This window comes from Nyctereutes procyonoides, unplaced genomic scaffold, assembly GCF_905146905.1.
Source record: "Nyctereutes procyonoides isolate TBG_1078 unplaced genomic scaffold, NYPRO_anot_genome, whole genome shotgun sequence".
NCBI classification, from domain to species: domain Eukaryota; kingdom Metazoa; phylum Chordata; class Mammalia; order Carnivora; family Canidae; genus Nyctereutes; species Nyctereutes procyonoides.
Window position 1 is genome coordinate 18,652,480 of NW_026575043.1, and position 15,350 is coordinate 18,667,829.

Genomic DNA, 15,350 nt, shown 5'->3' on the forward strand with positions numbered 1-15,350 from the left:
TAATGAATCTGAGAAGTTGTGGCTGAAGGTGATCTGCCCAAATCCGGGCCAATCCTGCAATTCAAGGTTCCCACACCCTTCCTGTGAGCCACACAGAGCTCATGTGCAAAGGCACATCTGAAGTTACCAAGCTGCTCTGTGGCATTCTGCACACTAAGGAAGGCTCTGAACATTCTTCCAAAGGGTCATGGCATGTGGGTGAGCCCCTGTCAGAAAGGCTACCAGGATGAGATGGATTCGAACCCGGGGCTGAAGGGTAGAATGGAGAATGTGGAAATGGGCAGTTGTGCAATACCATCGTTAAAACTCGGGAGAAATGAAGGCCAAGAGGAGGCAATCACGGGGAGACTGGTTAACAGAAGGAGAACACACACAAAGATGGGTGCAGGAGGGAAAGCTCAAAGGGGTGGGACTCAGAGGGCCATTGGGGCTTTATTCAGGACACCATGAGGATCCAGGGAAGGGAGGGCTGGGAGGGCAGAAAGATGAGCCAGCAGAGATACATGAGTGGGTTAGCCAGGGAGGAGAGAGCACACAGAAGTCTAGGCCAACATCACTGAGACCTCATGCAGGGAACGTGGGGGAAAAATGGAGAAAACCGGTGGAAGGGAAAGATCTCAGAAGCAGAAACAGCAAGCCTAGCCATTGGCTGGATGTGGGAGGAGGGCAGAGATTGAGGCCTCATCCTGGTGCCCAGCTCCCTGGTTCCCAGACTCTGGTAGATTCCCACACCAAATGCCCCAGAGCCTGCCAGGTCCAAGAATCTGATCCTTATAAATACTCGAGATCTGTGCTGACCCACCAATTGTCACCAGCCCACAACAAGTACAAAAGTGGAGGCCGTTCAGTTTGACAGTAATTCGGTAATTTCATAACAATGGAATCCAATAATGCAAGATTGAGGGTTGATTTTATATGGATTTGGGGTTTTTTTTTCCATTTCACTTTTCTAATAACTCATTTTTGGTGGATCTTAACAAAAGCATAGGTCCACAGAAATTAAAAATAAAACCAGGGATCCCTGGGTGGCGCAGCGGTTTGGCGCCTGCCTTTGGCCCAGGGCGTGATCCTGTAGACCCGGGATCGAGTCCCACATCGGGCTCCCGGTGCATGGAGCCTGCTTCTCCCTCTGCTTGTGTCTCTGCCTCTCTCTCTCTCTCTCTGTGACTACCATAAATAAAAACATTAAAAAATAAAAATAATAAATAAATAATAAATAAATAAAACCAAAAAAACTGGTTCTTGTGCAAAGATAGCTTGAAAAGCACAGTGCCAAAGGGTTCTGGAGCCACATCACGCCTGGACCACACTCTGAATACAAAGGGCAGAGAAAGAGAAAGGAACACATCCACAGGTGCTCAGCACGGACAGACCTCCCCTGGCTCACTCTGGCCCTCTGACTACCCCAACTGCTGGACTCCCCATCCCCCTGGCCCACACTCGACCACCAGGCCATACCACCTCTGTGACGGGGCACTGAAAGCCTGGCACCTGCCTGACATCATGCCCTGTGGCCACATCTCATCTTCTGAGTCCCGTACCTGGGTGTGCTCCCCCAACCCCCGACCCCATGGCTATCTCAGCCCCATGGGTAGGTCTAATGCCACATGCCAACCCTTCTCAATCTTTTGCTGCTTTTCAGGAAATGTCCCAAAATACAGCAGGAGTCTATAGGACAGACAAAGAACCAAGAGGGAGCAAGTAGCATTACAGAAGCTAAGGAGAAATTTTTTTTTGCCTTACAGCTAGCTTACAGTCCTTTCAGAGGAGGGGGTGGTAAAAAGGTCTCAAAGTGACAAAGTCTTGTGGAAAGCAAGACAACGACCTGGGACAGCAGAGTGATGGGGACAGAAGTCAAGGGGAAAGGAGAAAGTGGGTAGAAAGGCAAAAGCAGCTTCCCTTGGTCCAGAATTAGGACATGGCCAGGTAACTTCATGAAGCTATTCCATTATGAGACCTGAGCTATTAGGAACATTAATACAACTCCAAGTAACTGTCTCCAAATTCTCCCCTATCTTACTATCTATTAATATTCAGTATGAGTTTGCAGCTATAAAAGTCTCCGTTTTTGCCTTGTTGAGATAATAGGATAATAAGTGACATCAGTCATTCTTCCAGGCAAAGACCATAAAGAAATACAATACTTATGTTTTCTTGCAAAAAAAAAAAAATGTAGTTTCCACTTAAACTTACAGAACATTTGGAGAAGGATGAGCATAAGGAGAAAAGTTAGGGGTAAATTGGAGTCTACTTTCATAAATTTCTTGGACTTGTGCCCTACCTAAATTGCCAGAATTTAAAACAGAAACACAGGAAAGCATCTTTGTGATGTTTTCCAGAAGGATCAAATCTTTTAAACTTGAGTATTTAGAAACAAGATGTCAACAGGATCGCTAACAACCCAAAAGTACCCCTGTATGCTTGATCTTGAAATTAGAAAAGATTATTTGCCTATTTTTGCTATTATTTCCTAAAATAAATATGGGAGGTGAGCTATAGGATAAAAGCCAATCACAGCTGCAGAGAGCAAGCTTGACCCCAGGAAGGCTTGACCCCCACAGTTCTCTGTTCCAAGATAACCATTCACAAACATCTTCAGCAAATTCCTTTCTTCAGGATGTTCAAAGCTTGTGAGATGAATGCACAAGAGCATGGAAGAGCAACGTCATCCATGAAAAACGGGGATTTTCACTGAAGTTCCCGTGAGTCAGGATTATTTCATTCCCCGGCATAGGCAAGTGTTGAAAAGAATAGCTCAGGATACGTTCATTATCTTGACTGTGGTGGTGGTTTCACAGGTACGTGTCTGTGTCAACACTCACCAAGGCGTACGCTTGAAATAAGCAGCTTAGTCTATCAAGAAAGCGGATTTAAAAAATAAAAGCATCATTCAGAGAAACGCAACAGGGCAGATTCCCAGTGTTGAGTTCTGACACTCTCTCCTTGGAGCTTCTCTGTGTTCCACTGAGTTAAGAGGTCACGGCCACCAAGAATCCAACCAGGGAAAGCAAAATCCCTGCAAGTGTTTACAACGGAGGGGATTTAATGTGGGGAGCAGGTGGTGTGGAAAGCTGTGACAGAGTCAAGCAGCCAAACAGGTTATGGCGAGACACAAACCCGTGGCTTGGCAGAAGCAGGAGGCCACATCCACCCTCAGGAAAGAGAGTGCCCCCTGGGGGGGGGGGGGCGCCTGCAGGAGGTGGAATAAGGCAGCCCCTTCCAGAAACAGCTGGAGTCCCAGAAGAGCAAGGAGCAGCTAGCCTGGGGTCCCCCACCCCCACTCCACAAAGATGACCAGGGGGAAAGTTCAGGAGTGGATCTGGGGGCGTAGAGGCCTGAGTCTGACACAGAAAGCACTTACAGAGCAAAAGTGAATTCAGAGAAAACCCTATTAAAGCAAATAGGCAGACTTCTTCACTGCTGGGCTGGTCAGAGCTTTAATGCACCGGAAGACTTGTAACTCTCAGAGGGGAAAGAGATATAAATGAGATTTCTCCATGATCATCTTCTGCAGGACATTTTGGAAAAGTAGTGTTCCACAAAACACTATTTGGAAAATGCTGGTCTAGCCAACGCTCTCCCATTTTACAAACGAGGAAAACTATTTTACAAGGAAGAAGACCAAGAAATTCCCTAAGTGGCTTGAACAAGATAGGATAAAAAGGGACAGCACAGAGACTAGAGCATAAATTCAAGCATCCTAAATCTTAATCACGTACTCTTTCCCCAAGTCTACATTGAACTGGCCATAAGTACTTTTCAGCACCATTAAGAAAACCAGCAACTTAACCGTTCTAGGGGCTGATGGGTCATTTTGCTTGTATAACATCACCAGACTCATGGGCACGCATATGAATCTGCTGTGTTAGGTCAATGACCAACCAAAGGCATCAACACTATGAGGAAAGAACAGAGAGGAAAGAGGAAATTAATGCAACGGAGTTGCTAAATTTACTAATAGGAAGAAAAGGGAAAAGCAGAAGAAAGAAGGAAGCTATCCTCCACTGGGGACCTACCTACATCCCTGAAGCCATGTTGGATTCCACATCTTGTAATGAGGATAACAAATGTGCGTGCCTAACAATAGGCGTCAAATGCCCTCAACTAAGCAAATGAAATAACCAAGGTGCCGGGATTTGTGGGAGCAGTTCCCAAAGCTGGTGTTAAGGGATTCCACTGAACACAGATCCCCATAAAAATGCAAAGGCCTATTCCGTGGCCCCCTGGGAGAAGTGCAACTCTCCAAAGGTCTTTGGCTGAGGCACTTAGGTCCTCCTCGCTATTCTTAGTCCTGCCCTGTGGTGTCCTTTCACTTAGGGCTCCGTCAAGCTTCTATCCTACCAGAGGGCTGTACTTAAACCACAGCACATCCTAAGTCAGACGTTACGGACCCAAGCTAAACTTCTCAAGCGCGTTGATACCGCCATGGCCCCAAGATCTCCCCCCTTTTTGAGAGGTTTCATTGTGAGTGGGGGAGGGAGTGGGGAGGCAGGGGGATTGAGCTAGAATTTGGTATAAAATGGAGGGTTGCATGAGAATTGAGAACTCACGAAGTGTCTCACCTGTACAATGCTTATATATATTTAAAACAAAATACCCACAAGTTCCCAAAACATCTCAAATTGCTGTTTGTTCAACAGCAACCTTTTAGAGTTATGTTATTTTCTTATTTACCATTTATCTGTGTTGCCCTATCTCACAGAAAACAGGTCAAAGAAAATAAGCTTAATCTATATATCAGTTACAAAGACATCTGGATTTATGGGGTCTCCATTAATTTAGTGTTAATCTAATCAAAACAGTCTCTCCTGAGGAAATCTTTTAAGGTCCCCTGATCCTGCCTTTAGGGCCAGTAAAACATATTTTTGTGAGTTTCTCAATCCAAAGGCATTCTAAGTTCTAATATGGTTTCAGAAAGGAAGGAAAAATATTTCATCTCTCCCCGAACCCACCCCCCAAATTTCAATAATTTACAAGCACAGAATTCCTATAATTCTTGTCCATTCTTCAGGCTTGACTCCCCCAAATCCTGCAGAGCATGGATCAAACAGGGCACAAGCCAGGGAGAAATTTAATCGCTCATATCTCTGCCTAAGGGATTGTCTAGGTACTATGGTGACAGACACCTCAATGAAAGTATGTGGAGGAAAAAAGATTTTTAAACTCCCAGACTTTAAAAAAAAAAAAGGTGGGAGGAGGGATTTCTAATGGATTTGGGGTCAACACACACAGAAGCACAAAATAAGGTCTACGGAGTCCATCGAAATCCTTATTTATACACCAATGTGGTAAGACCACAGAAACAAAACATTATTCAACAAAGGCATTTTGTTTTTTTCCCCCCCACAAAACTGCCGATTTTGAATTTTCATATTCCCGTTGGTTTGTTTTTCTGGTTACATGTACAGCTTCTCCACGGAGGAGCTTAAAGGCAGTGAAACGACTCTGGGTGATACCATAATGAGAGATATAGGTCCTCCATCAGTCCGAACCCAGGGAATGTTTGAAATCAAAAGTGAACCCTAAGGTGGATCAATGAAATTGGGGTGCTAATGATGATCAAGGTCGGTTCCTCAAGTATAATGTTGACAGCAACCCAGGCAATGGTTATAGGGGCGAGGAGTACATGGGAAATCTCCGGACCTTCCACTCAATCATGCTATAGACCTCAAACTGCTCTAAAAAATATAAAGTCCATATTTATGTTTTCAAATGCACAGCTTCTCCGTTAACTTACTCTGACATGGGAGTGTTCAAATAAAACCTGGGGAAAAAAAAAAAAAAAAACAAAGTAAAACTACTAGCACCCGATTTTGTAGTTTACAAAGCTCTGTCTTTAGAGTATTTCAACATAATTCATAGATGTGAACGAGGGGAGAGGAAAGAACTGGTGTCAGAGATTGAAGCAAGGCCAATTACACCAAATCTCCCAACCTAATCAGCACCTAAACTCGCTCACACCAACCACAGGGTTATTAGCTCACGCTCTGCTGATGTACGAATCAGAATTTTTTTTGCCAGCCTGTGTTCATGGACAGGAAGCCAACAAGACTGTAAACACAGGAACAACAATCAACACACACAGATGTCTGAGGCTGGAAGTCACATTCGGGACAAGGTGAAAAGGGTAAGTGGCAGGAGAGTCATAATAAGGATGGAGGCGGATATCAAAGTTCAGTGTGTAGAGGGCTCAGGGCCCGGCTCCCGGCTCGGGAGACACTGTTTTCTGCCTGCGGCAGAGCCTCGCACTCACCCCACCCCACCCACCCACCCCCACCGAGCTCTCGGTTGATGAGAAAACAATCTGAGCCAAAAAAAAAAAAAAAAAAAAAAAAAAAAATCAGCAAAACGAAGCAAGGACGTCTGAGGCCCAGCCTATCCAGCAGGATCAGTAATCAAGGGCGTGTGCCCGTGAACCTGAAAGTCAGGAAGGCAGCCCCGCTCGGAACCAGAACCTCATTCTGCAAAAATGTCTAAAGGGGAGTCTTCTATCCAGTCATCTGGGACTGGGCTAGAGATAACAAGACCGTGGGGACCCATCAAGGAATTACCTGATGTCATTTAGATACCACTGCTATTATAAACCCAATCGTTTTAAGAATGGACTCGGGAAGGGCAGGAAGAGAATCAGTGCCTGGAGATATCAGCTGAACAATGCCACTCATAGCAACCTGGTTTTCGACTCACTTTCAGAGCAGAGAACAATTCTTTGGGGTCCTCGGTGCTTCGGCATGCCAAACAAGGGGATATTTATAGACATGCCCTGCTTTTTCTTTTCCAAAAGCTGAGTTCTAGGAGAGAATGCTACACACGAAGAGAAAACCCACAAAATTCCAGATCTGAGCTTCCCCACCTCTGGCCCAGGGCAGTGCTCTTGCATGCTTTTGTAATTTCTCCTTAATTATCCACTCCTGCCTGACCAGTGGCTCTATGGCCCTATTCCTCTGATGTATTAGGATCTCTGTGGTTGTCCCTCAGCCTTAAGATATAACAGCAGTGAAGAAGAAAGGGTCCTGACTAAATCAAACAAATTTAACTGCAGAGAAGTGATTAGATGATATGCAAAAGCCTTTAAAGCTCTAAATCCTATGATCTATGGGTAATAGATTTACCAAAAATCGCAAACTTCCTATTTAGGATAGTGAAAACCTTGCTTTAAAATGGGGGGTCTGGGGACGCCTGAGTGGCTCAGCAGTTGAGCGCCTGCCTTCAGCCCAGGGTGTGATCCTGGAGTCCCAGGACAGAGTTCCACATCGGGCTCCCTGCATGGAGCCTGCTTCTCCCTCTGCCTATGTCTCTGCCTCTGCCTGTCTCTCATGGATAAATAAATAAAATCCTTAAAAAAAAAAAAAAAAAGGAGGTCTGTTGCTTGGGCACCTGGGTGGCTCAGTGGATGAGTAGACACTCATCAAGCCTTTGGTTTGGTCATGATCCCGGGGTCCTGGGATAGAGTCCCACATTAGGCTCCCTGCAGGAAGCCTGCTTCTCCCTCTGTAGGTCTCTGCCTTTCTGTGTCTCTCATGAAGATTTTTTAAAAAATAAATAAAAAATAAAATGGGGGGAGGGGTCTGTTGCTTGGGCATGTTTCCCCAGATAAAACAATGTTATGGAAGGGAGCCATGTCCCCAGCCAGCTCCAGAATCTAATTTTATACATAGGGGACTGAAATACTATATTTACAGTGGAAAAAAAAAATGATAGAGAACAAAAAAATCCCATCAACTTCAGTGAACTACAATTATTTTCTAATGCTTCCAAGCGGAAGATGAGCAGCTACAAGTCTAAGTTCTGAGAATTTCTGACGCTCTCAAAAACTTCAGAAGGGTGATGGCCCTGCTCCTTGAGTGAGTCCTGCTTGCATTAAAAAGAATGGTTTTCCTTCTCCTTGATTTAACTGTCACCACTTTCCTATATTCCAGGTAAGACTGGAGCCAATCTCCAGCTTCCCAGTTTCCAGAGGGCAAGGGTTGAAAGACAGCACGGCCAGGGGGTTAGAGGCAGTGGGGGTGTTATTAGAGGAGAGAAGGGGCTTGAATAAAAGCAGCAAGCTGTCACGATGAAAACAGAGAAAAAGGCGTCAGCTTTCTGTGAAGAATACAAGAGAAGTGGGCAGCTGCGCCCCACACCAGGCCCTGGGGGACAGGGCCGTTGCCTGCTGCTTCGTTGGGCTTGGCCATGGCCACCGCCATGAGGGTGGGCACAGAAAGGTTAATGTGTGACAGCTGTTTACATCCAGGAGGACTCTGTCAATTGTTCATCTCTCAGAGTTTCTATACTGATTTCTACTCCTTTCACTTAGGTATTTATGGAAGCTTCTAGCCAGGAACACAATCGTCTGATGAAAATCCCTATTGCCTGCTTTCCTTCCCTATTCTTTGGAAGGGCCAAAGAATATGAGGTGACTAAAACTCATGCAAGAGGAAAGATAGAAAAAGCAGGATGAGGCTCAGTATAGAAAAATTAAGAGAAAGCTGTCCTGGCTTTATATTAAGAAAAAAATAAGCATTCCATGCACTAATTTTCAAATACAGGAAGGGAGGGCAGAGAGTGAAGGACAGACTTGTGGGGAAAAAAAAAAAAATCAAAGAACGCTGGTGAATCATCCAAGAAATGTTGCCCTCTTCGTTTTTGTTTTTGTTTTGTTTTTAAGATTTTATTTGTTCAGAGACAGAGGCAGAGACACTGGCAGAGGGAGAAGTGGGCTCCCCACAGGGGGGAGCCCCATGGGGGACAGGATCCCAGGACCCCTGGCATCAAGACCTGAGCCAAAGGCAGATGCTCAAACACTGAGCCACCCAGGTGCCCCTTTGTGTTCCTTTTCTAATTCAGCTCTTGCAACTGACGGTGAGGCAGGATGTCAGGGCTGTCATCTTCGGGAGTCTGCTAACCAACCACCGTTGACACCCACATGCACCCACCCACCCTCGTGTTTAAGTAAAATATTACTTTGAAATCCAACATATAAAGTCACTCAACTCTGAAAACTGTGAGGGCACTTTCTGAATAAAGTGTTGAATGTCATTCCTGCTCCCCTCCCCCGACACACGGATTTTTCTATCAGTAGGAATCCTTCCTCCAAGCTAATCAGAGGTGGGCTCTTCAGGAGAGGAACTAAGCATGATTCAGCACATTTAAAAAAGGACTTATACCCATTCTTAGAAGGACAACCAGAGGAAACACCATCTGAGGTCGAAACAATGATATCTGCTTGCCCTTTGATCTGAGTTTAAGAACACTTTGTACAACTTTTTTTTGTTGTTGTTGAAATACCACTATTTGAAATTTCTTTAGGACATCTCCTGCTCCTTTGAACCACACTCTGGCAACCAAATTCTCCAAATTACATTCGCTGTGAGTAGCTTGCAGGCAGGGATTTATTTTCTGCTAACAAAAATCTTCATAAGTACAGGCAGCCTCCATGAAAAATAGTACCACTGATCCTATGTTTATGAGAAAAAGACAGTACAGTGTATCTGGTTACAAATACAAGTAGGGAGTATTCCATTTTTCTTCTAATTTATGTTTCCCAAGGGTAATTTTGTTCAGAAGATTGCCAGTATTTTTAGTACAATAAGTTTCTTGTTACTTGTACTAATACATACTGATTCCCTTTTCTGAGCATAATTTGAGTTTTTTATTTCATTTTTACCCTAGCATCTAGAGATCAACACCTCATTAATTCAAAATAAATGAAGTCTGAAATGCAGAGATTTAAGGAAACCTCTGCACCACTCTTAAATGTGATGCACATCAGAAATACACATATGGGTAACTAACCAAAAAAAAAGGTGTATTAATAAAGCATTAAGATACACACCAGATGCCATTAACTTCCACGTCCTAAATAAATGCCTTTACTTCAAATGTCTTTGACTTAACAGAAACCAGGTATATGATTTCCAAATAATCAGACCCTCCAGATTACTGAAATAGGAATTTTAAATGAAGGATAGGTCTTTCTTTTCATTAATTCAGTCTTTATTAAGCATCTTCTATGTGCTCCGCATGATAGTAAGACTTAGGTTTCAATGGTGGATAAAGCCTGACTGCCTTTTGAGGCTGCCACCCAGAGGAGTGACGAGTAAGCAAATTTTAAAAGGCGAAAAAAAAAAAAAAAAATACTCGTGATTAGCCCGAGCAAAGAGAATAAGCAGAGTTCTGTGACTGAAAAGAAGTAGGTGGGGGGGGGGGGGTGAAGACAGCACGGTTTTCTATAGAGGGGTTAGAGAAGGCTTTTCTAAGAAGGTGAATTTTAAGTCCTAAAGGATATTTCAGGATACTTCTCCAAGGTCACCAAACTGGCAGGCCTGCTTATGGGACTGCCAAGACATTTTTAGCATTGGAAAACAAGCAGAAAATGGCATCTGTGGCCCTGAATGAATGCACCCACCCGTCCAGGCACCCTGCACACCAGCCAGTTGGTGCTACCGAGGTTACACACCTCCAGCCTATTCACCCAGGGCATTTAAGACAGTCAACTTCAACAACAGTGACCTGGTCGAGGGACCAGCATTTGGGATCTGTGGGAGCGACTTAATTGTTGATTCATACTTCCTGATGGCCACTCTGGCTGAGAAGGCTCAGGATGTTTTAAATGTGTTTCATGAGTAAATTGTTCTCTCTTCTCAGGGAAAAAAGATGTTTACAACTATGTGTCACTTTCTCATACTTTCAGTTTATTTACCTGACTCACTCAGGGTAAAAGTACTTTAAAACCTGTAACTTTCTGTAGGTTCTTAAATGAGTCTTGTGATGCAGCAGCTACCATGCCCCGGACATGGAAATCTGCAGAATTCTCCCAACATCCTGATTCAAAGAATCCATATTGCTAAGCAATTACTTTCTTCAAATGAACTGTCCTCATGCTCAGAGTTATGAGAATCAGATTTTATCACATTTTAGCCTCTCATTCTGAAATCCTCTTTCCTACAGCTAAATGGATTAAGATTAAACAGAACTGCTGGACCGGCAGGTGGCATGGCTTGTGACTTGGATTCTACTTACCTGGAAAAGGTCTCCCCCCCATCCTCATTCCACCCCCGCCCATGTGGACTCCACGGCTGGACCTACAGATAGTGACAACTTGTAGACGGAAAGCCCACTGCTATGACAGGAGGAGCTTGGGGCAGAGTTTCCTACCCAGGAATCTCTGCCAGTACCACATTAGCCAGTCCCAGGCCTGAAATGACACTTCTGTGGAATTCTCTTGGAGTTTCTCCATGTTGTTTTTTTGGAACCTTGAAGTTTCCCTTATGAGAAATATAAGTTAAGCCATCACCTTCGCAGGCTTAGTTGAAAACCAGCTCCAAGCAGTGTGACTCAGAACCAATGTGTACCTGTAGACCAGGAAAGGTCAGACAAGCAAGGAACGAGGAGAATTTAGAGGACTTTAAACACAGTAAATGTCACCATCCTTTACAAACTTTGCCTCAAGCCAACCCTAACAATTGCAAATAGCACCTTGGCAGTGGTTCCCCAATACTGGATTCACATGAGGAATCTTTAAAACTACGGGATACCCGGCTTCCACCCCAGACACTGGTTTAATCGATATGAGGCACCCCCTGAGCATGTTGACTTTTAAGACCCCCCAGGTGATTCTAATGTGCAGCACTAACATAAGGAAGCACTGCTTTTAATATTTGACTCGTATAACCTTAATCTCCATCAGACATCAGGATCTCCTGTGTCCATGATGGCACATTAGAAATACCAAAGTTTCTTTAAAAAAAAAAAAAAATTACCAGAGCCCACCCCCAAAGACTCTGACTTAGTTGCTCTGGGAGCAGCCCCAGCATCCCTTAGGTGCCCCAGGTAATGCTAAAGGACAGCTAAGGTTAGCGCTCTGGTCTAATAAGCTCAGGAACTGTTCTCCGGAGACTGTAAATGAGTCTCCATCAAAGAGCCAGAAGTACCATTCTTCCACTTTGCCCAGGTTGGGACTACCCCGAGAGGTAATAAAACATCCTCCCCCAACGCTGTCAGGACACCAGGGAGGGGGATGGCAAGAGGTGGAATTCACTGAGCCGAAGAAGCCTGGAAGGAAGCAGAATAAGAAGAGCGCTGGCCCTCCACACCGTCCCTCCCTGCAAACTTTACTGACTGCAGTCAGTCCTTAGAAGGCTTCCTGGAGGTGCCTCAGCCTTGGATTTGATTCCAATAAATTGTGAAAAATCCTACCCAATCAGTACTCCTGGCACTGCAAGTAGCCAGATTGGCAGGCCTTGAGCCTCCACTCCCTGTGAGATTCTGTTTCATGAATTTCCCAGGAGGATTTCTGCACCGGTTGGGTGCCAACGGGACCTCCCCCTTGGGCCCCCATTCCTTTCTTCCCCCAAAGCCCAGCAGAGCTGAGAACCATCTCATAGACACAGTGATGGTTCAAGTAAATAATGTCAAAGGACAGACGTCTTTGACATGGCTCTGGCAAGTGGCTGGTAACCCACTCTGGGGCCTGGGCAGGGCCACGCGTCTCACACGGGAGGGGAAGTGCGCGGACACCACCGCCCCCCCCCCGGAGGTGACCACTGCGCCCCCACATCTCCCTGCCCAGAACGCATCCCCTACATCCCTGATCTACGCTGAGTCACTTTATGAATGAGGAGTAGCACAGATCAGACGCACTGATCCTGGAGGAGGAGGAGAAAAAAAAAGAAAAAAAAAAAGTTTTCCTTGCTCTCACTTAGATGAGAAAACTCGAGGGGAAAAAAAAAAAAAAAAAAAAAAAAGGCTATGTGACTCCGTCCGGGTTTGCCACAGAACATTTGTGGCGGAGCCCGATTTAGCCGCCCTTGAATTTCCATTCTGTTGCCTGGCAACCGGTTCAGACCAGCTCAGCGCCCAGCCCCGGCCCCTAACCCGCACCCTTTCTCTGCCCGTGCGGCTCGGGGAGCAGCGATCAGAAAAAAGTTGAGGCTTTAGGGGCGCCGGCCAACGGCACGTGAGCTAAGGGCCTGGGTGGGATCCGCTCCCAAACCCGCGCGAACCCCGGCCGGCGCGCCTTCCCGGGGCCTGCCCGCACCTTCTCCTGCAACCCCTCCCTCCCCCTCCCTCCCCACCCCGGATCCGCCGATACCACTGAACGCGCTCACGCCAAGTTCCCAAAGTGCTCGGCTGCGGCTACCAGATGCCCTACAAGGTCCCGGTGGGGAAACTTGCACTCGGAGCTTTGAGGGTGCGAAAGGAAGGAGAAGGGGGGGCGGGTGTTGAGAGCCTTGGGCTTCCCAGCGGGCTACACCCGGGCGGGCCTTCCGTGCTCCAGCCCAGCTAACCTGGTCCCGGGCCCGGGCTTGCAGCAACGCCGCAGCCCGAGAGCCCGCGCCCCCCGCGCCCCGCAGCCCCGCGCAGCGCACGTGCAGCCGCCGCCGCGCAGGTGTCGGGAGCGCAGCCCGCCCGCCCTCGCATCCCCGCGCACCTGGGGGGGGGGGGCGCCCCTCCACCCGACGGGCCCGGGCCCCGCTACCCCGGATCCTTACCCAGGTTCACGAAGCTCATGACCATGTCCGCGTCGTTGAGGAAGGCGCTGTCCTGCGCGCTGGTCAGTGCGGACGCGCCGCCGCCGCCGCCGCCGCCGGGTCCCGCGGCCACGAGGCTCCTGCTGCCGCCCGGGGGCGCCGCGCCGGGGGGCGGCCGCCGGGGCGGGGACGAGCCGGCCCCTCCGCGGGGCCCGCGCGGCCGCCTCTGCTCGTCCGCCTCCCAGCCCTCGTCGTCGGCGGCGGCCAGGGCGTTGTACAGATCCAGCATGAAGAGGGGCGCGGACTTCAGCCGCCCCGGGGGGGGCTCCCCGCGAGGCTGCTGCTGCGGGAACGCCGCGGGCTGCGGCGGCGGGAGGCCGTGCAGGGGCCGGGGCCGGTGCGGGAGCCCCAGCACCGACAGGATCTCCTTCTGCATCTCGCGCTTCTCGTGCGTCTTGAGCCGCCGGTAGAGGAAGCCGGAGGAGGAGGAGGTGGTGGAGGAGGAGGAGGTGGTGGAGGAGGAGGAGGTGGAGGAGGAGGAGGAGGACGGCGGCGGCGGCGGCGTGGGCTCCGCGTGGCCCCGGCTCCCGCCGTCCCCCAGCAGCGCCCCCCCGGCGGCGGCGGCGGCGGGCAGAGGCGGGGGCCCGCAGCAGCTGCACAGCAGCCCCCACCACCAGCAGCACAGCCACGGCGCCCGCGGCCCCAGCATCCCCGCCCGGCCGGGCTGGCCCCGCGGGGCGCGCAGCGGCGGAGCGCGGCCGGAGCGCGGCCGCTGTGGCCCTCGGCGTGAGCAGCCCCCGCCACCTCTCGGCGGGCTCGCTTCCCCTTCCTGGCCCTCAGTCCTGATCTCTCATCGTCCCGGGGGCGCCCCCGAGTGCCCGGGCTGCAGGGGAGGCGGCGGGGGCGCTCGCCCGCGGAGCCGCTCGGCGAGGGGCAGCCCCACGCGCGGGCTTGGGCGCGGGCGCGGGCTTGGGCGCGGGCGCGGGCCCCTCGGCGGCGCAAGGTCCGGGCCAGGTGCGTCCGAGCCGGGCCGCGCTGCAGCCGGCGCCCTCGCTCCCGCCCGCGGGCGGGTCACGGCGCGGTCACCGTCGGGCCTCGCGGCCCGCGCACGTGCGCCGTCCCGCGCCCTCCGGGCGGCTCAGCAGCCGGGGCGGGCGGCCGGCAGCATCCCCGCGCGCGCCTCTGCGGGGCCCGCTCCGCCGCCGGGGGCCCCCGCCCGTCCGCCGCGGCGCCCCGAGGGGCCAGCCTCCTCCGCCGCGCTCAACTTCCCCGCTCGCAGACTCCGCGCCCCTCGACTCTCGGGCAGCGCCGCTCGGCCCCGCGGGCGGAGGCGGCGCGGCTCTCGGCGCAGGGCTCCCGGGGCTGCCCCGCGAACGCCGCGCGCCGACCGGCCGGGAGCGAGCAGCGCCCGCCGCCCCCGCGCGCGACCTCGCAGCCTCCCGCCTCCCGGCGCCGCGCTCCCCGCAGCGGCCAACGTGGGCTCTCTGGTGCGCGTCTCGCTCAGGTACCGCACTCCAGCCCCGGGAGGCCCCGCCCCCCGCGGTGACGGACAGGCCGGCAGCCAATGGCGGGGCGCGCCTCGCCCGCATTTGAATAGGCCCGCCCCCTTCTTTCACCCTCCCTCTCCGGGGAGGCGTCGCCCGGGCCGCGCGTAGGTTGCGAGTCCCGGGAATTCTCCCGGAGGCGCCCAAAGTAGGTCGACGGGGTCCGCGCCCTAAGGTAAACCCGCCGTCGTTTGCCATCGCCTAAGAGGCCTCACTGGATGCTCTCGGTACATGAAAGCAAAATCAGCTGCCAAGTCACTGCCACCTGTATGAACAGAGGAACAACAGCAAGAGTTCCTATCACTTAGTGTCTTTTTATGGGTGTTCAGCGGACACGTGACTGCTGAAGGGA

The 15,350-nt window shown here is 50.1% G+C and overlaps 1 protein-coding gene across 1 annotated transcript in view; it reads right to left on the minus strand.

Moving 5' to 3' along the window:
* The window catches only part of BMP6 (bone morphogenetic protein 6), a 152,843-nt gene extending 138,558 nt beyond the window's left edge, over positions 1-14,285 (minus strand). The window contains exon 1 of the mRNA XM_055321841.1: positions 13,476-14,285. Within this exon, the coding sequence (XP_055177816.1) occupies positions 13,476-14,163 (688 nt within the window). The 5' untranslated portion in view covers positions 14,164-14,285. The remainder of the gene's footprint in view (positions 1-13,475) is intronic.
* Between the last annotated feature and the right edge of the window lie 1,065 nt (positions 14,286-15,350).